Source organism: Elephas maximus, chromosome 26 (assembly GCF_024166365.1).
Source record: "Elephas maximus indicus isolate mEleMax1 chromosome 26, mEleMax1 primary haplotype, whole genome shotgun sequence".
NCBI classification, from domain to species: domain Eukaryota; kingdom Metazoa; phylum Chordata; class Mammalia; order Proboscidea; family Elephantidae; genus Elephas; species Elephas maximus.
In genome coordinates, this window is record NC_064844.1 from 18777802 (window position 1) to 18798360 (window position 20559).

Below are 20559 nucleotides of genomic sequence, written 5' to 3' on the forward strand. Positions count from 1 at the left end.
AGTAGACACATGAGACTATGTGGGCAACTCCTGTCTGGAGGGGAGATGAGAAGGAAGAGGGGGACGGGAGCTGGTTGAATGGACACAGGGAATACAGGGAGGAGAGGAGGAGTGTGCTGTCTCATTAGGAAGATAGCAAGGTGTGCATAACTTTTTGTATGAGAGACTGACTTGATTTGTAAACATTCATTTAAAGCACACACACAAACACACACACAAAAAAAACCCATGGAGCACAGTTCTTCTCTGACACACGTGGGGTTGCCATGAGCTCTAGTAGACTCGCTAGCAGCTGGTGGTCTGTAGAAGGGCAATATGCTACAATGGTGTTTCTCAAACTCAAATGGACATACCAGTCCCCTGAGGATGTTCTTAAAATGAAGATTCTGACTCAGTAGATCTGGGTGGAGCCTGAGATCCTGACAAGCTCCCAAGATACTCGTGCTGCTGCTGGCCAGTCACTGCAGTTGAAGTAGCAAGAGCCTACGGAACCTGCGATGATCTTCTCCTCTTTGCCTCCCAAACATCCGCCTTCCCCCTACTTTTGGTTCCAGACTCTAATTTTCCTTTGGGAACAACCCTTTCCCAGCCTCAGCACGCACGTCCTGGATGACATGGTCCTGACGCTGATGTGACAAGCATATAACCTGGGTCTGCACTATCCCATGCCTGGCCACTAAGATGGTTTGGAGGCTGGTCCTGAGACCCAGCCTGGGCCAGTGAGATGCAATTCTGAGAGGCCTGGCTGAGCTGTAAACCTCTTGTCTCCATCCCCAGGAGCCTTCCTGGGCACCCAAGCCATGCAGGGGCCACGTAGACAGTGGTTCAGGGCTGGCCTTCCACCCTCTAACTCCTAAAGGCCTCAAAGGCCTTTCCGACCCCTACATGGCTCCACCACATAGTAGCTGTGTGACCTTAGCAAAAGGAATTTTTCTGTGTCCCAGTTTCCTCATCTATAAAACAGGATCTGCCTATCTCAGACACTGTTTGGAGAGTCGAACGGTGTCGTTCGCTTTAAGTGTTTCGCTCTGTACCTGGAGCAGAGTAGATGCTCAATAAATGTAACTTTTTTTCAGTTTGGTTCTTCCATCCCATGAGTCCACACAAAAGGAAGGGATGGCACCTCGCTGTTATGTTTCAGAAGATGACTTTCTACATTGACAGTGGCTTCACACAGAGCTTTGGGAACCCTGCAAGATGAGGCCAAACCTTTTGCTAATTGTATTATTGTTCCCTCTGGGCCCTACCTATCCCTGTACAGCCTAGCTACTCAATTCTTACACAAATTTTCCCCCATCCTGCAGTGAATGGTCTATGTAAACACATATCAAAAGGAAATAAATTAGCAACATTGTAGATGTCACAGGTTTTCCTGTTCCCAGTAATCACCAGCTCCAGGCCAGCGAGCAGAAATCCCTTTCTACTGTCTTTATTCTACTGCCATCCCGTGGCCGACTTCTGCCACTGCAGCCCCACGGCTGGAGATAGCTGATCGGCTGTGTCCTCATTGTCCTCTTTGTCCCTGGGAAGGGCCCTTGGGAAGAAGGCAGTGCAATTGGAGGCTCTGCTCAGGTCCCCCAGCAGCAGGCAGGATTCTGGGCACGCGTCACCAATCCTGTCTCGATTTCTGTTTGATGAACCTTAAGGCCATGTAGTAGAGGGTAACGAGGCTGACGCTGATACTGACGAGGATGAGGTAGACGGCGTAGAGGGGTTGCGAGTTCAGGCCCATGTAGTCGGCGATCTGGAGGCACAAACACCCAGCGAGCTCATTAAGTAACGTTCAGTTGGATGTTCACCCGTTTTTGTGAAAAAGAAACGGGTTAAAATCCGAGGCCCCGTCACTGCTTACTCTGTCTCCCGAGATGCGGATGGTGAAGTTGCCAACCTTCAGGTAGTAGGTGTGTCCGTTAAATTGAACCTGCATCAACCCTTCAAAGCACCACCGGAGGAAGGACGCTTTGGAAACCCACGCCGGCACTGGAGACAGCGAAAGCCGCATCAGTACGCGACCTCACGCATCGGCACAAAGGCTCAGCCTGCTCCCTGGGAGTGTGCACACCCTCGGTGGTGGCTGAAGCGTCCCTGAGAGAGGGTGTGGTGGCTCTCAGGGAGCAGGGAGAGAGAACAAAGGGGCAAGAGCACAAGAAGGCCCACTTGGGACACTGGGGTGGGATTGAGAGGGTCGAGTGTCTAAGGGGTCATCCACATGTTTGTTCTGCAAGTGCTAGTGAGCCTTCATCTGCCAGCAGCTGGCACACACTGCACGGAGCTATGGGCTGCAGAGACTCAGCAGGCCCAAACCAGAGGTTCTAAAGTCCATCCTCTGCTTCCTATGGAGATATTGTGGGGGGCGGGAGGTGCAGTGAGAAAGCAACAAACCCTGCCTGGGGTAGTCAGGAAATGCCTTGCAGAAGAGAGGCGAGTAGGAGCTCACAGTAGACAAGGTGGAGTATGCATGCCCTTAGAGAAGAGCCAGGAGTCCCTGGGTGGTGCAAAGGGCTAAGCACTTGACCACCAGCCAAAAAGTTGGTGGTTCAAACCCACCCAGAGCTGCCCAGAAAACAGGCTTGGTGGTCTGCTTCCGAAAGGTCACAGCCTTGAAACCCTGTGGAGCAGTTCTACTCTGCACACATAGGGTCGCCAAGAGTCGGAATTGACTCGACAGCAACTAACAACAGAGATGCCAGATGCAGACTTGGAGCTGAGAGGGTGGCTGTATTGGGGGCTTCAGAGAGCTGGGTTGAGTTGACAAGGAATTAGCCACCCTGGGAGTGTTGGAACAAGGTAGTTACACAGATTTGCATCTTAGAAAGCCAACTTGGCCCCAAAGGCTTAGAGGGAAGTGGGGGACCAGAGTCACAGACAGGTGACTGGTGCATCAGCCCAGGATCAGGTGCTAGGGGCCAGGGCTGGGAGATAGAGCAAGCAGGCATTTCAGAAAGACCTAGAAGGCAGAAGGAGTCCCTGGGTGATGCAAACACATAATGCACTTAGCTGCTAACTGAAAGGTTGTCAGTTCAAGTGCACCCAGAGGTGGAGAACAAAGGCCTGGTGACCTACTTGTGAAAAACCAGCCATTGAAAGCCCTGTGGAGCACGGTTCTTCTCTGACATACATGGGGCCACCATGAGTCAGAACTGACTTGACGGTAATTGGTTACTGGTAGGAGGCAGAACTGGCCCGGCTTGCTGGTGAAAGTGGAGACTGAAGGAATAAGAGAGTCAAGAGCTACTTCCCAGTGTCAGCCGTGGCATACGAGAAGGTGTCATCTTCACCTCCTAATAGAGACATTCCCACTACGCACAGGATAGCTGGACAGTGCATTGCTCTCAGACAGCCAGCCTCAGTTGGAATCTAAATGGTGGGCTTTCATCTCCAGACAAAAGCAGGCTTCATGCAGACACACAAGGGCTAACAAGACTTAGTGGGTAGGGGGGAGCAGCCCTTACCTGTCCACAGGTTGTGCAAGCTTATCATGAAGCCCCTGGTGAGGAAGCAGGCATTGTAGAGAGCGTTGCCGAAGAAGGAGGACATGTGGAAAGTGGGCAAGAGCGTGGTGGTGCACAGGGCCATGGCCCTGCAGCAGAAGACCACCAGCCAGACCAGCAGGAAGTACAGCAGGAAGTGCTCCAGGCCCGGCCGCAGGTTGACCAGCCAGTAGATGGGCAACCGGTAGATGACAACGTAGGCGCAGTGCTCTGGAAGCTCCCCCAGGATCTGCAAAGAAGAGCACCAGCCAGGATGTGGAGCCTGTGTGTCATTGACTGTTATTTTTAAAACCCCTCAAGGTTTCTTGTTGTGGTTAGTTGCTCTTGAATGGATTCTGACTCCTGGTGACCCCATGTGTGCGGAATAGAACTATGCTCCATAGGGTTTCCAACTTGCTTCCCAGGCACATGGTAAGGCTCAGGAGAGATAAACTCTGATAGCTGTTTCCCACCTTTTTTTGATTTTAGGTTCATGCTGACCAGATAAGTGTCATTCTTGATCCACAGTCCTGGGCCTTCTTGTAAAGGTTTAAAAAATATCAAGACTCTGGATAGAAGAGTCTTAGAATGTGGCATCTGCAAACAAAGATGGCGTACAGTCTCACGGGGATGGCCTGCCCCTGTGTTCTGCATGCCAGTGTCAGCTAACTGCTTCTCTGTAGTTTCTGTATGATGCAGGGCAGCATTTTCTGCCCGAACCCCCCACCCCAGGGTGGCCACTGGGTCTCAGCCCTGACCAGTCACCTTGGCAAAGAAATAAGGGCCTGCAGTATACAGTCCATCCTCTAGCTCGCAGTAAAGCATCGCCCTCTCTGAGTAACCTAAGACAGGGAAAAAAGAGAACGAAAAAGTAACATTGATTTACAGTATTTGAGTCCCTCTTCATACAACTGAATATAGTTACATTGTCTGTATTTGTTACAGTTTTAGAAAACAGGACCAGAAAAACCACCCTAGTTTAGATGTTTGGTCAGGTGAGTCAGATCAGGGAAGGCCCTTTATGTTTTGCCGTTCTGTAACTTGTACCTTGCTGGCAAGTATAAATACTGCTAGGATAGAGTTGGCTAAGACTCATCCGTCATTTGCTTTCATTTGTATACTAATATTAATGTGCAAGCTTTAAAACAATTATCATCTTTTATTTCACAATCCTCATGAAACTATTCAGCAAACCCTTGTCCGGGAGCTCAGAGGAACACATGAGCCTTCGACCAGCTTGTAGGATGGTGATGCCGTCTCCGCTCAGGTGACACTCACATTTAGCTATGACATCCAGGATCACATTGAAAGGGATGAGAGCACCGATCAGGAACAAGAGGGCTGCTGTGTCCACAAAGGAGGGCTTGATGTCCCCATGGCCATAATACAGGAACCCAATGGTCAGGGACATTAGACAGGCCTCCGCCCCATGGATGAGAAGTGTCAGCCAGTCTCGGAAGTTGTTAGAAATCTGACAACTTGAAAAACAAAAGAAAGTGCCCAGGGAACAATACATCAGGGCCTTGGTGGCCTTGGGAAAGTCACTTACTCTCTGTAAGCCTCAGTTTTTTCATCTGTAAAGTGGGGATGATAATACCTGCCTCAGAGTCACTGTGAGGATTAAATGAGGTCATTGATAAGAGCATCTACCCCAGAGCGCAGGTGCTCAATAAATGATTATTATTCTTATCATCAACATATCAGCCTTGCAATTTTACAGAAATTATCCTAAGGGCACAATCAATCAAATGCACAAAGATGTATGGACAAGGATGTAGCGTTGCTTGTAATAGCAAAAGCCTGGAAATAATCTGAATGTCCATCAACATGGACTTAATGGTCACAATAGCCAAAAGGTAGAAACAACCCAAGGGTCCATCAGCAGACGAATGGAGAAACACAATGTGGTACACTCATATAATGGAATACTCCAAAAAACCCCAATGCCGTCGAGTCGATTCCAACTCATAGCGACCCTACAGGCCAGAGTAGAACTGCCCCATACAGTTTCCAAGGAGCGCCTGGCGGATTTGAACTGCCAACCCTTTGGTTAGCAGCTGTAGCACTTAACCACTACGCCACCAAGGTTTCCAATGGAATACTACTCAGCCATAAGAAGAAATGAAGTGCTGGTCCTTGCTATAACATGATGGACCTTGAAAACATGACGCTGAGTGAAATAAGTCAGAACCAAAAGGCAAATATTGTATGACCCCACTTAAATGAAATATCTAAAATAGGCAAGTGTGTAGAGACCCAGGATGAGGAGTGGTTACCAGGGACTGAGGGGAAGGAAAATGTGGAGTTATTGCCTTAAGGGGCACTGAGTTTCTCTTTGGGGTGATGGAAAATGTTTGAACACAGGCAGTGGTGATGGCCAAACAACATGGTGAGCATAATGGCAGTGAATTTTATACTTAAAAATGGTTAAAAGGGCGAACGTTTTGTTACATATATTTTGCCACAACAAAAAACTGTGACTAGAGCCACACCAGGGAATGCCAGTTGTTAAGAAGAATGAGGAAGATCTAGCCGGGTGAGAGGTATAGGAGCGATTGATTCTAAGTGGAAAAAAAAATGGCTACAGAACAATACCCAGAGTAAACCAAACCAAACCCAGTGCCGTCAAGTCAATTCCGACTCACAGAGACCCTATAGGACAGAGTAGAGCTGCCCCATAGAGTTTCCGAGGGGAGCCTGGCAGATTCGAACTGCCGACCCTTTGGTTGGCAGCTGTAGCACTTAACCACCACGCCACCAGGGTTTCCATAGGCAGAGTATGATCCCTTTAAAATGTTTATATGCATAAAGACTTCCAGGAAGACACACACCAAACAGTTGGCTCTGGTTTTCTCTGGGGCCTGGCATGACAGGGGGCCTCCCTTTTTTCCACTTGAGTTTGTCCTGTATTGTCTGAATTTTTCACAATGATCTTGTGTTGTTTCTACCATCATCCAGCCGGTGAAGTTTTTTTTTTTTTTTTTCATTTAAAGAATAAAAAGTAAGAGGACTGGGGACATTGGCTGCTCTGTATCACGCTGGGGGCTGGAGCTGGTCTCAGAGACGCCATTTTTTCAGAGAATTCTATGTCTCAGTTCCACCTTCGAATTCACTTTAGACACTACTTAATCTGATTCTACAGATACTTTCTTGGGGGGAAATGAAACGACGGCCAATTACCAGATCAGTGTGGTAAACTGCTGGGCCAGTCCTGGCAGCTGGGGATCCGTGGGCCTCGGGAGGTCATTGGGGCCCTTCTGGAGGGCTGGGCTGTGGGAGGCAAAGGGCCAGATGGGTCACTGGCAGCCTCGTCAGCAGGGTGCCCGCGCCCTCAGTGCCCAGCTGCCTTACCTCTCCACACATGGGCCGACGCCGAGCTCCTGAGGCCCTCCTCTCCACAGAAAGTCGTCAAAGCCACGCACTTTTTCAAGAAACAAGGCCGCCAGTGACCGAGCCTTCTCCCTGGTGGCCACCTCCTGCTCTCTGCTACGTCTGTCGATGCTGGTCAAGTCCACTGTAGGCAGAGGGTATGGGGAGTGAGCGGCCCTTCCCTGGTGTGGGGATGGGGGGGGGGGGTGCTCCGGACCTGCTCTCCACATTCCCAGGTGAACGGGAAGTGAGGGTCAGAGCGTCTTTCAGAGGGAGGCCCTTAGGGCTGCCTTGCCCTGCCAGGCCTGACCATGTAGGCTTACAGAGTGCCAGGCTATGGGGACAGCGAGGCCCTGGTGAATCTGGCCCACCCCCAAGGACCACCACCAGGCTTGGTCTGGAGCACTCCCAGGACAGGACAGAACCAAACAGGAGGCACTTGACCTTCAGAACCAGAGGCCACGGCACAGGCATGCCAGGGCTCCAACTCCAGCTGTCCAAGAAGGTGAGGCCTAGTCTCCCAGGTCGGCCTGTGCCCAGGGAGAAGATGGGCTGGTCAGGGGCTCCTGGGCACTTCTGCTTCTCATTATAAGTTGCCAATTTGGCACATGGCGACTGGGCTTCCCAAGCAGGCTGCTCAAAGGGGAGCAGGTGTTGGCCCAAGGACACCAGGCCCCGTCTCTCACAGGTAGAGTTCTCCACGGCCTTTAGTCAGCCGCGCTGCCCTGGGTGGAGCCAGCAGACCAGCCGCAGAACCACTGCTGATGGCAGACCCTGAGATCCCAGGGGAGGCTCCAGGGGAAGCAATGGCAGCTCCAGCCCCAGCCCTCGCTCTCCCAGGGCCTCTGCCTTCAACCTCCAAAGCCCCACGCTGCTGGAAAAGGCAAACCCCGCCCAGTGCAGCCAGGGCCTTCTAAGCCCACCTCACATCAGCCCACAGGGGCTTTCGTCCCTCCATTCCTTCTGCAGAGCCTGGACTCGGCTGGGGGTTATCCCCTAGCCTCTCTCCTGTTTCCTCTTCGCATTTCACAACACATCTCAAGACCGATATATCTAGGAGGGGAGCTGGAGGTTTGAATCCAACCAGAGGTACCTCAGAAGAAAGGCTTGATGAGCTACTTCAGAAAAATCAGCCTTTGAAAACCTACGGAGCAGAGTCCTACTCTGACCCTCATGGGGTTGCCATGAGTCGGAGTCAGCTTGGCACCTGGCACTGACACTGGCGTTATGGGTGTTTGACTTCTCTTAACCCCTCTCCAGGGTTACTTCAGATCTCTTCCTAGAGGCCAGGTTGGCATATGTACTCTGCCCCCTTATCTCTGAATGTGACAGCTGGATTAACGATGGCACGCACTAGCAGGAAGTGAGGAGGGCACCTGACCCCAGGGAGGGAGGGCAATGGTTATGTGAGTTCATGCGGGGTGGTGTGGGTGCAGAGGGTGAGGGCTGCTGCCCGGACAGACTGGCCTGTCCTTCCTGGCGGATGGATGGAGGGCGGCTAGGAGTGCTGGTGAGGAGGGCAGGAGAACAGAGCCAGGGTCAGGGCTGGGACAGACACTCCAGGTGGGGGTTCTATTTCTGCACCCTACGACTATGCCCAGGCAGACAGGTTGTTTAGCACTTTGGGCTCCAGTTTTAGCTGTAAAGATGGAGATGACCCTGATGTAGAGTGTCAAATGGGAGACCCCTGGAGGTTGTCACCTCTGGTCCTCAAGTAAATGGTCCTGCCCTCATGCTTATTGGTAAGGTCCTTATTGCACCTTGCCATCCTGAGAAGAAGGTTGGGCTCCTTGACCACCTTGGCCCATGTTTCAAGGCTATGGGTCAGGCGCCCTGTGGGCCCTGATGCAACCGTGCCACAGTCAGGCAGCCACTTCAACCCTCAGCACCCAGGGTCCACAGTGGGTGCCTGGGAAGGCAACTGTCCCCCCAGGAATGAGGGGAGAGTCTCATGCTGCCCTTAGGGCTCTATGCTGAGGACTCAGGCAGAGCTGAGCCAACCTGAGCAATTTTCGTATCTAGAGATTCGCTGGCCAAGGCCACCAACAGGTCCTGAGCTGGCCCTCGCCTGCACCCCCTCGCCCCCAGAACCTTCAGGCTCCCTGCCTCCGAGGGGGCACCGCGGCCCAGGTTTAAGATTTCATCATGGCTTTATGACCTCAAATTCCCTAAATTTCCCTACAGAGCCTGAACAAGGTCACATTCTAGAAATTGAACCAAACCCTCTTGAATTCTATCCCCTCCAGTCTCTGGAATGCCCAGAAGTTTTTTCTCTCATGTGTGCAGAAGCATGGCTGTTTGTCAGAAGCTGCTCTTTGCAGGTCCTTATTTCTAGCATCTGATACTTGGCAAACAGACCCATCGCTTGCACCCCACTCTGCCCACCACCTGCATCCTGGTTCCCCTCTCCTGAAGCTTCTGCAAGCTTCTCTCCTGGATCTTTTCACTCAGCTCCAGCAGTGCATGGGCCTGCGGGGAGCCCCTGTATACCCGCACCTCTGGCCCCATGGCTCACCATAGAAGTCAGCAGGGTTACTGTAGCGAGGACAGGGGTGGCCGATCTCTGTGAAATACTGGACCATGTGCTGAGCTTCCCCCAAGTAGACGGTGGTGCCAGATGTCATCAGGAGGACCAGGTCAAACAGCTGGAAGATGTCCGACCGGGGCTGGTGGAGGGAGATGAGCACCAGCCTGTTGCCTTTGGCCAGCCTGGACAAGGTCCTCACCAGGTTGTGAGCTGTGAAGCTGTTGAGTCCCGAGGTTGGCTGGTCCAGAATGAGGATGCCTTCCCAACAGAGAGAGGAGCCTGGTGGGTCAGCAGCATGCTGGCCGGGCTAGGCCGAGGTGGACAACACAGGTCACTCGTCTCCCCACTGGCCCCATGGCTCTCACCTGGGTTCCACAGGAGCTGCACGCCAATGCTGACTCTCCTCCATTCGCCCCCCGACACCCCCCACACGTATGCTTGCCCACACGCGTGTTGGCACACTGCCGCAGCCGAAGCTCTGCGATTACGTCCTCCACCTGGAGGCAGGAGAGAGCTGAGGGCTTTAAAGCTCACACCCAGGGAGCCCTGTGGCATGGTGGTTAAGAGCTCAGCTGCTAGCTAAAATGTCGGCAGTTCGAACCCACTAGCCACTCCTTGGAAACCCTATGGGGAAGTTCTACTCTGTCCTGTAGGGTCACTGTGAGTCAGAATCAACTCGACGGCAATGGGTTTGGTTTTTGGTCCAGGGCTGGAAGGTCCCTAGGTGACACAGTGGCTTTCACTCAACTACTAACCAAAAGATTGGTGATTCGGACCCATCCAACAGTGCTGCGGAAGAAAGGCCTGACCACCTGCTCCCATAAAGTTTATAGCCAGAAAACCCTATGGGGCAGCACTCCTCTGTCCCATGGGGTTGCCATGAGTTAGAATTGACTTGACAGCAGCAGGGTTGGTTCTTTTCCAGGGCCGGAAATAATTCGACTCAAAGTAAAAATGCCTGCACCTTCGGTTGGGTTTTAAAGTGAAGGAGGACAGCTCCTGCTGCTATGTTCATCCCCCTGATTCTTTCCACAGATGCTGAGCAGCTTCTGTGTGCTGGGCACAATGGCACGTGATGGAGACGTGGCCATGTACAGGGACAAGAGCGCTGGGATCCCTGCCCATATGGAGGCTCAGAAAGCAAGCCAACAGGCAAACACACAAATCATAAGTGTTTGCCTGTTGGAGCCCAGACGTGCAGGGTAAGACTCTGGGGGCGTTTGGGGCAGACGATAGTGAGTTAGTTGCTCAGATTCCACCTGTGGCCGGGTCCTGGCCGGGTAGGGAGGGGTGCAGAGGGGAAGGAGACCATGGCTTCTCAGATCTCGAGGGTCACCACTGGGGTCAGGGAGTTACCCTTTTGTCGCGCTGGGCCTGGGAGAAGGTTCTGGGCAGGCGAAGCTGGGCGATGAAGGCCAGGGTCTCCCGGACGGTCAGGTTGGGCAGCAGCTGGTCGTGCTGGCGCACGTGGGCCACACACTTCCTCACCAGCTACGGGGTGCTAGGCTTCCCGTTGATACAGATCTGGCCCGACTTGACACCACCACAGACTCGGCCAGTGATCACATCCAGCAAGGAGGCCCTCCCACAGCCTGTGAAGCCCCCAGAAAACGTCCCTGAGAGCAGAGCTTTTGTGGGTCAGCTTGGAAGACACCGCTCCCTGTAATTCTCTGGCCGCCATCGACAGCTCTGGCCTTACAGAAGGGACCAACCCTAGGCAAAGTGGCAGGGCTCTCAGGCCTGGATGGGGTAGCCCCAGCACATCCACTGGGGCTCCAGGCTTTTGCCTTCAGCCGACGTGAGCACCCGTAGAGGCTGGGGGTACCTTGGTGCTGGGGGCTCAGGCCAGGGGAGCTGGAGGCTTCATGAGGAGGAGAAACTGGAGCCCTGACAGCCACAGGCTTGCCTGAGCCTGGAGCCTTCCCCTGCCCACCACTAACAAAAGTGCAAGGCTGGCGTTAATTGCAACATGAAGCGTAACTATTTTTGGCTGGCAAACACGCCAGTAATATCTCATCACACAACATTGTTTGGCTCAGAAGCTGGCTTTGTGAGAAGGATTAATGTGGAGAAGTAATAGGATGCCTTTAAAAAATGCAAAACCAGAACCTGTTTTGAGAAATAAGGGAGGAAAAAAAAGAAACAATACATGTGGAAATGATTTTTAAACTATAGCACCGTGTACACGTATGCTCTAAATTTCCCTTACAACCTTCCTGCTCTCATTTTTCTTTGTGGTGCTTTTTACTCTCTCTCTAAAAATTGGTTAACGCTGGGGGCTGATGACCCAGAAAGCAAGGTAAGCACAGGCTTACTTATGCTTACTAACTAATCAATCTGTAGTGACCAATTAATTTCACGTGGGTTTCACCATATTTGGGTCATCCGTCCCTGTCAGGGATTATAAATTTGAAAAGAGGCTTTGATTCTGTAGGAAACTGATGTGAGGTTGGGAGAGAGACAGATGCCAGCCATACTGAGAAGCCGAATCTTTGATGTGGTGAAAAAAATGTGAAATTGTTCACTACAAACAATTCGGTAAGTGAGGTAAGCACCATGCTTACCTTGCGTATTGGATAATCTGCCCCTGGTTAACGCCATTCACTTCCAAATGACATATTGGTTGTTGTCAGTTTGGGAAAGAAAGCATCAGATTGGATGTCCCTCCCCAAAGCATTTATTCCGTGAGGCCTATCGTCAGCCCTTCTGTTTTGTTGACGGCTATTTAAGTTGTGATGTACCCTCAAGCAAGACTATACAGAATTCCCACAGAAGAAACCCGGCTGAATATGAGTGCACATTCCAAAATTACAAAATATACAAGGTGCCAATGCATCATAACGAAGCGTCAGCAAAAACAATGTACAGTAGAATTAGATCCTCAGTCTTTAAATAGTGTAATTATCGTATAAAATATAAAACCTTTACAATAAAGATATTTAAAGAAATAAACAAAAATGAGTGAAGAGCAATATATGATTTTGTTTGTTTGTTTAAAGACCAGGCAGTTTTGAAAAGGAATCAAGTAGAATTTCTCAAATTAAATTTTATTAAATTAAAAAGCAAAAGAAACCAGCTAAACAGCAGATTAGACACCAGTGAAGAAAGAATGGCCTGGACAATAGATCTGAAGAAATTAGTAAGAACTAGCATAGAGATGGAAACCCTGGTGGCGCAGTGGTTAAGAGCTACGGTTGCTAACCATAAAGGTTGGCGGTTCAAACCCACCAGGCACTCCTTGGAAGCCCTGTGGGGTGGTTCTACTCTGTCCTTTAGGGTCTTTATGAGTCAGAATTGACTCAGTGGCAACGGGTTTGGTTTTTGGATTTTGAGCATAGAGACAATGAGATTGAAAATGTAAGAGAGAAGTTAACAAAGTGGATAAAATTAACACCAGAGTGTATCTTACGTGATTTCCTGCCAGAAAGAATGAAAAGAATGGGGAAGACAATGTTTGAAGAGACAACAGCTAAAATTTTTCTAGCACTGATGAAAAGTACCAGTTCTCAGAATCAGGAGTCTCAATCAATCCTAAACAAGGTAAATAAAAATAAATTCACACCTAGACACATCAAAGTGAACTGCAAAAAGCAAACACAAAAAGAAGATCTTAAAATCAGCCAAAGAGAAAACAAAACTAAACAGATTTCTACCAAGGAGCAATTAGGCTGGTAACAGACTTCTCATAAGCATCAAAGGAGTTCAAGAGACATTGAAATAATGCCTTCAAAGTACTGAGCAAAAATAAATGTCAGCCTTGAATTGTATACCCAGATAAACTGTCATTCAAAAACTAGTAAGATGAAGACATTTTCAACTAAATAAGAAACAGTTTACCGCCAGCAGACCCTTACATTTCTGAAGGTTGTACCTCAAGAAGAGAGAAACTAAATTCAGAAGGAAAGACGAGTAAAAAAAAAAAAAAAAATAGGTACCTAAAAAAGTACATTTAAACAAACATTGGTGGTATAAAATTATTACAATAATAATAGTTAATTGATGGGGCTGAACAACAACAACGAAAAAAAAACAAGGAGAATATAAAAATTCCAAATAATTACATATAGGAAGGTAGAGTGTTCTTTGTGGGAAAGTATACTTGGGTCCTTTTATTGTTCTGATAGATTATAGAGATATCAATTGGCTTTAGACAACAATGTGCATGCTGAAAACAGTAAACACAAAAAGAATACAACAGAGGGAATAACTTCCAAACTGGTAGAGGGAAGAAAGATGAAATAGAAGGAGACTGTAGTCTGTTTGCCATAACCCCTTTCAGCTCTGACATTGTATAATTTACAATTTGGCCTGTGGAAGCGACAATTTCAGGTACGTCAACAATCTGGATCTTTGCCGAGAGTTGAAGCTTGCTGTAAAACTGGAGGGGCTATCTGAGAAGAGATAGTTGCCATGAGGGCTGTGTCTACCAGCTGTCGGGCCGTAACCAGGACTCTGTGGAAGGAGCAATCTGAAGGAGTGCCTCTCAGTGGCTGGACGGGGGCGAATTAACCAGTAAGCAAGGTACACACAGGCTTAATGGTGTTTACTTACTGATCTGTGGAAACCCTGGTGGTGTAGTGGTTAAGAGCTACAGCTGCTCACCAAAAGGTCAGCAGTTCAAATCCACCAGGCACTCCATGGAAACCGTATGGGGCAGCTCTACTCTGTCCTCTAGGGTCGCTGTGAGTCAGAATTGACTTGATGGCAACGGGTTTGGTTATTTGGTTTCAATAATCTGTAGTGTGTAATTCCACATCTTTGATGTGGTGAAAAACAGGTGAATTGTGCACTGCAGATTAGTGAGTAAGCACAAGTAATCCCGTTCAAAGCTTGCTTATTGGGGAATCTGTCCCTGTGGTTGGAGGGACGGAATGAAACTGCCTGATCTTGGGAAAGCCTATTGCCTTATCTCAACAGAGAAGTTATCTAAAGACATGCAGCTTGAGGTGGACAAGAGGTACACCCATGAACCTCTAGCATAATAACAACTACCTAAGAGCTAGTAAATGGAGGAGCTAGGATTTGAACCCAGGCCTGTCTGACCCAGAACCTGTGCTCTCAACCACAGTGCTATATTATTCCATGGGTCAGAAGCTCTGTAAGAAGCATCCTTTTGTCCCAGGGCGCATTCTGCACCCCAGGAGAGAGGGAGGCCAGGGCCCCACTATTTGCCTGTAGTGTACCTGAGCTTCCTACGACGGCCAACATCTGCCCACTTCTCACTTTGAAGCTCAGGTTCTGGATACCCAGCTCATAAGAGTCCTGGCTGTGGTGTGACTTCCAAGGCACCCTTAACTGAGCCAGATTCTCAAACCAAGGCACCTGGGAGGCCAGGTTCACCTGTGGGGAGACAGCAGAACGTTCCTCAAAGAGATGACTAGACCAGAGGCCTTCAGCAACTTCTGTCCAGCTTCCTTGTGCCCAGCGTGGCAGGGACATCTCCCTACCAATACACAACAGGCAACTTCCCCCGCTGTCCAGGTCCTACCAGACATGAAGGCTCAACCCAGCCATGCTGAGAGCCTGAAGCTGCCATTTCCAAGTTTGAAAACAAGGGGGAATGGAAAGTACATGCAATAGCAGAGCAAAAATAAAAATACAGTCGAAAGCAAAGCAACAAGTTCATCTAATAATAAATTGTAATTAACTAATAATTTATTGAGTGCTTATTATGTACAAGGCGCTGCGTTAATTGCTTCATACCCTCTATCTCACTGAAACCTCATTGCAAACCTGTAACATAAGTCCTACCGAAATCCCTGTCTTACAGGCTCAGAGTAGTTAAGTAACTTGCTCAAGGTCACATAGCCAGTAAGTGGCAGAGCAGAGAAAGGCTCTGGTATGGCTCATCAACTATTCCTAATTCACAGTCACAGGAAGCCAGACTCAGGCCTTTGAGGTTCACCATCCCAGGCCCACCCTGTTCCGTCTGGAAAACCTGTGATCTGCCCTTGGGGAGGTGTGGGAAAGAGGCATCCTTGAATCCTACCAGGAGATTTCTGAGTCTTTGCAAGACCAGTGGTCCTTTTGCTCTGGATGTTTTGTTAGCTCCAGGGGCAGTACATTGTATAATTTTAAAAAATGACAGAAAAGACGGTGAAATCTAAATAAAGTCTGTAGCTTAGTTAATACTGTTAACTAACGTAGCGCCATTGTAAATTGCTTAGTTTTGATAATTGCAGTATGTCTATGCAAGATGTTAGCATTAGGGGAAGCCAGGAAAATGGTCTATGGGAGCTCTCTGTGCTATCTTTTTCTCTTTTCCGAAAGTCTAAGATTATTTCAAAATATAAAGTTAAAAGAGGATGGCAGAGATTTTTTTCCCATAGGTTCACGCATTTTGCTTTACATTTTAACCACCGTCCCATTCTCTTTTCATGCCTGTCCACCTCCAGGTAAAATATGTGTAGCTGATGAGCAAGGGAAGTCACTGCGGTGCTTGACCCTAGCACGTGAGAGATCAGCTTGGGCTGGATTCTGTCCCTGCCCTGACCTTCAGGGCAGCAGGCCTTCAGAGAGGTGGCACCCTCCCCTTCCACCTGGGGAGCTGTTTGGCTTTCCCTACTCACTCTCCCCACCTCATGCAAACTGTAAATCAGGTGTCACCTGACCTGGTAGCTGAGGTCTCGAATCTCCAGGATGTTGGACTGGCCGCTGTAGGTGAAGTACAGGCTGTTGTCACATTCAGAGGAGAATAAGCTGTCCTGGAGGTCCTGCTGGGAGACATAGCAGGGGAGGGACTCATCTGGGAGCTGCTGAGGATGTGGGAGAAGGCAGGAGGAGAAGACAGACAGGGGAGAGCAGCAGCATGGGTGAGGCCCCTACTTGGCAAGATGGGTTTGAGCAGGTGGAGCCCAAGGGTTTTGAGAGAATAGTATCGTAGATGAAGACACATCTCTCCTTCCCGACAGAGAGGGCTCTGGGGCTTCCCCCAGCACAGCTCCTGGCCCCAGAGAACCTCAGCCTCAGGCTGGCAAAGCCTGAAGCAGCCCATGGGGAGGAGTCCCAGGCCCTGGGCTGGAGAGAGCTGTGAGAGCATCAACGCTGGGAAGGCCTGAGCTGGGAGCTGGCCAACCCTTGGGCTTTCATGTTCTCCTCCCTGGCTCTGGGCTAATATCTCCTGATGACAAGAGTTGCGTACCCAGCGTGTGAGAGGAAAGCAGGTGTCAACAAGTAAAATGCTCAATATGTGTGAGGATACCATCATGAGAAAAGTCACGTCTTATTTCCATGAGGAGTTTTGCACAACAAAGCCATTGAAAATGTGGTTGGGGACTTCAGAGGAACTCCCTTCTCATCATCATCATCGTCATCGGTGTCACCTCATGGTATTGTTGTTGTAGTTATTATTGGGGTGGTGGTATATTTGAATGTACAGTAAAACCTGTGAAAGCCAGAATCTGTGTAAGGTGGAAACCTGACAGAGAAGTGAAACTCAAATATTTTCTGCTAAAAAAAGAGGAAAGTAGTAAGGTGGAAAACTTGCAAGACCCAGAAAAATAAGACCGTCCTGTCAAGCTCCGGCTCTCACAGATTTCACTGTACATCAACCAAATCCATATCTGATGGTATCAACTGATATCTTTGAGTTCCATTTGTAGCTGAAAGGTTCTTCTATTTCACCAGTCCCATCGTCTAAATCTTTGAAGCTGAACAAAGAAGAATCCAACCACTGAGGTTTCAGTGTCTAGTGCATTCCGTTTTTCTTCTGCTTCTGTGGTACGGGGAGAAGTGTGTACACACACTCATCACTTAGAGACATAGTTATGTTCCAAAGACCAGGTCGTTATGTGGAAATTGGCATACTAAAATGGAGGATGACCACAACAGATCACAAAACAGAGGATGATTACATCATTATGTAACTGCCAAATTACATCTTTACGTAACTGCCAAACCACTGAGAATCATGACCCAGCCAAGCTGACACACAAACTTAACCATAACAACCAGCGTTATTCTTGCCTCCAACCTCTGCATTCATTGCTGCCAGATGTATGTCGTTAGTGTGCAAAATAGTCGGATAGTAGATTTTTACTATTGTAAATGTGAAATGTTGAATAACGAGACAGTCAATAAGTGAGGAGTAGGTACATTCATCAACAAGTTCCTGCTGACTCTGGCTTCCTTCCAGCAGAGCCACTTCTCATACTGATGCTTCCTCCCTTCAATCAATCAAGCACCCAACAAACGCTTATTGGGAGCCCATATCATGCTCCAGTCTTAGAGTTGGGATACCAAAACCAAAAAACCAAACCCAGTGCCGTTGAGTCAATTCCAACTCACAGAGACCCTACAAGACAGAGTAGAACTGCCCCGTAGAGTTTCCAAGGAGCACCTGGCAGATTTGAACTGCAGACCCTTTGGTTAGCAGCCATAGCACTTAACCACTACGCCACCCGGGTTTCCAAGTTTGGGATACAGAGGTGAAAAAGACAGCCCTCCAGGAGCTTAGATTTTAGTGGACAAGACAGATGATTAGAATGGAGGGCCAGACAGGCCAGGACATAGAGGCAGGCTGACCTCAAGCGTCTGATGACAGCATTTTTTCACTGTGCCCACATACACACTTGCACCTTACATGAAATAACCAGTTTAAAACAAAACAAAACAAAAACAGTTGCCTTTGAGCTGATTCTGACTTACGGTGACCCTGTGTGTGTCAGAGTAGAACTATGCTCGATAGGGTTTTCAATGACTGATTTTTCAGAAGTAGACTGCCAGACTTTTCTTCTGAAGTGCCTGTGGGTGGACTCAAACCTCCAACCCTTCAGTTAGCAGCCAAGCACACTAACCATTTGTACCACCCAGGGACCCCTTACATGAAATAACATGGCTGAAACAAACACCCCATGGTCTCTTTGTCAAAGCAGCCCTGCAATGGTGAGCATGAGAGGTCCCCAGAAACGACTATGTTCCAGGCCTACAGAAGTGGAGTGAAATAAATACAGCACCTTGTAGGGTGACTTTCTGCCACAGCCCCACAGTGAGTAGCACCCAGAGGTCCCGTACAGCATGAAAAGCAGCAGACCATCGCCACTTACATTGTTTCATGTTTGAGCTATTACCAGAAAGACGTGAAATTATACGGGAAAACTGGGAAAGATAAATATCAGTTCACAAGAGAGGTTATCAGGTCTTCAAAGCTATCGGTGATTATTTAGTTCAGTCATGGGTACATGGGAGTTCACTATTCTTTAAATCGTTTTGTCTGAAATACTTTAAAATATATTTTCAAACTGAAAGATTGAGCACCCAGAGAGAGCAGGACCCTGGGTTTTACCTCCCCCTTGTCCGGGGCCCCAGCTGCCAATGCTGCCAAAGCAGGAGTGAAGATGGGGTAAGGGGTGGGGGTGGAGGCAGCTGGAGGTCTGCACCCCCAGAGATGGAGAGTGATGTTCTTGGGAAGACCAAGAACAGCTCAGGTTGCTGCTGGGCCACGGGAGGTCAGCTCTGCCTCTGTGGCCCACACCCTCACTCTCCACCTCCACCATTGTCACACACAATGCTTAGTTTTTCCATTTGAGGTTGTTAAACTACCAGAAATCCTATCAATTTCTCAGAGATTGATTTGGGCTAACAAGCATCTTTTTTTTTTTTTTTATGCAAATATCCATAGGAGGGATATGGAGCCATTAGTCACGTAGTAGAGGATTATGGGAGCCCCTGGGTGCTGTAGACGGCTAAGAGCTCAGCTGCTAACCAAAAGGTTGGAGCTTTGAGCCCTGGTGGTGCAGTGGTTAAGAACTATGCCTGCTAACCAAAAGGTCAGCAGTTCAAATCCTCTAGCTGCTCCTTGGAAACCCTATGGGGCAGTTCTACTCTGTCCTATAGGGTCACTATGAGTTGAGATTGACTCAATGGCAATGGGTCATAGGTTAATCTACTTCTGAAAAATCAGCTGTTGAAAACCCTATGGAGCACAGTTCTGTTCAGATACACGGGGTTGCAGTGAATCGAATTAGACTCCATGGTAACTGTTTGTTTTTAATATAAGATTATGAGTTAGCGCAGACGTTACCTTGTGGCCAAAAGCTCCCAGGCTAGATTTAGGGGTGGGGGAACTGCCAAGGATGGAAGGCTAGACATTTTGGGGTCTGGAGCAACGTGTGGAGGGGTGGAGCTGCGCTCTAAGAAGGTGGAGGGGCCGGGGGAGACTGAGATAAACGAAAGGCAAGAGGTGGCAGCTCCCTGCTCCCAGGCTCCCCCTCTGCCTCTCTTACTCCCAGTGGCCAAGCGGCCTGCGTAGGCCCGCCCAGGCCCCCACGTGCCATCCGAGGACTGTGCCTCCCGGGAGCTGCACAGGCAACTCAACTCTCGGAGAAGAGAACTCACACCTGGGTTTGGGCAATGCCTCCATTCTGGAATATTCTCCTTGGCTCCCAGGAAGGATTTGTTAGATTCTTCCTGAGGTTTTGACAAACTCTCTGTATTTTTCAAAGACTTAAATATCTATTCGGCTGACATCTTAATCAGTATGACTGTCAGGACATCACTTGATTTTCTGACAGGTGACACCCAAAAAAGTAAAAGCAGCTTTATTTGTAGGTAACCAGCTCAGCGTCTGCTGGGCTACGTTGTAATTTCTCCCTGTATTAACTTCTGATCAAATTCCTGAGTCAGAACCACAGACTGAAGGAAACTCGGGGGGCCAGGAGTTCCTCGTTCTGCGATGAGCAGCCTGTGCCCCAGAGAGGGAGGGCGACGTGACGAGGCCTCAGGGCTGGTTTTCACAGCAGCCATGTAGGGTTTTGGCTGAAAGGGTGATCCTGGGCCTTTACTAGAATGTTCGGGCTAGATCTTACACCGGCTCTGCCCTGAGGCCCGGGCACCTCTGTTAATAATAATTGTAATTTACTTATAATTTATCAAGTGCTTATATGTACAAGACACTGTGTTAATTGCTTCATATCCACTTTTTCATTCAATCCCCATTACAAACCTGTAACATGAGCACTACTATAATCCCTGTTCTACAGATGAGGCTCAGAGTAGTTAAGTAACTTGCCCAAGGTCACACAGCTAGTAAGTGGCAGAGTGGAGAAAGGCTCATCGGGCTTCTCTTCTCTGTGAGTTCTTCTCCTCCTCTGGCCATGCAACTGCCACAGATGAGGAGTCTGTGGGCCAAGGACACTCACCGCTCCAGGTACCTCAGGCCCCAGAATCCCCTGTGCAAACGGCCCCAAGCCCACT

The 20559-nt window shown here is 49.1% G+C and overlaps 1 protein-coding gene across 1 annotated transcript; it reads right to left on the reverse strand.

The window, feature by feature from the left end:
- Positions 1-1606: 1606 nt before the first annotated feature.
- ABCG8 (ATP binding cassette subfamily G member 8) lies at positions 1607-20109 on the reverse strand. The gene is given in 15 exon segments (XM_049870158.1): positions 1607-1744; positions 1853-1980; positions 3453-3720; positions 4236-4312; positions 4749-4948; positions 6651-6740; positions 6822-6984; positions 9355-9624; positions 9732-9803; positions 9806-9863; positions 10723-10958; positions 14550-14706; positions 15978-16121; positions 18650-18737; positions 19943-20109. Coding segments are annotated over 15 exon segments (2256 nt in total).
- Positions 20110-20559: the final 450 nt, after the last annotated feature.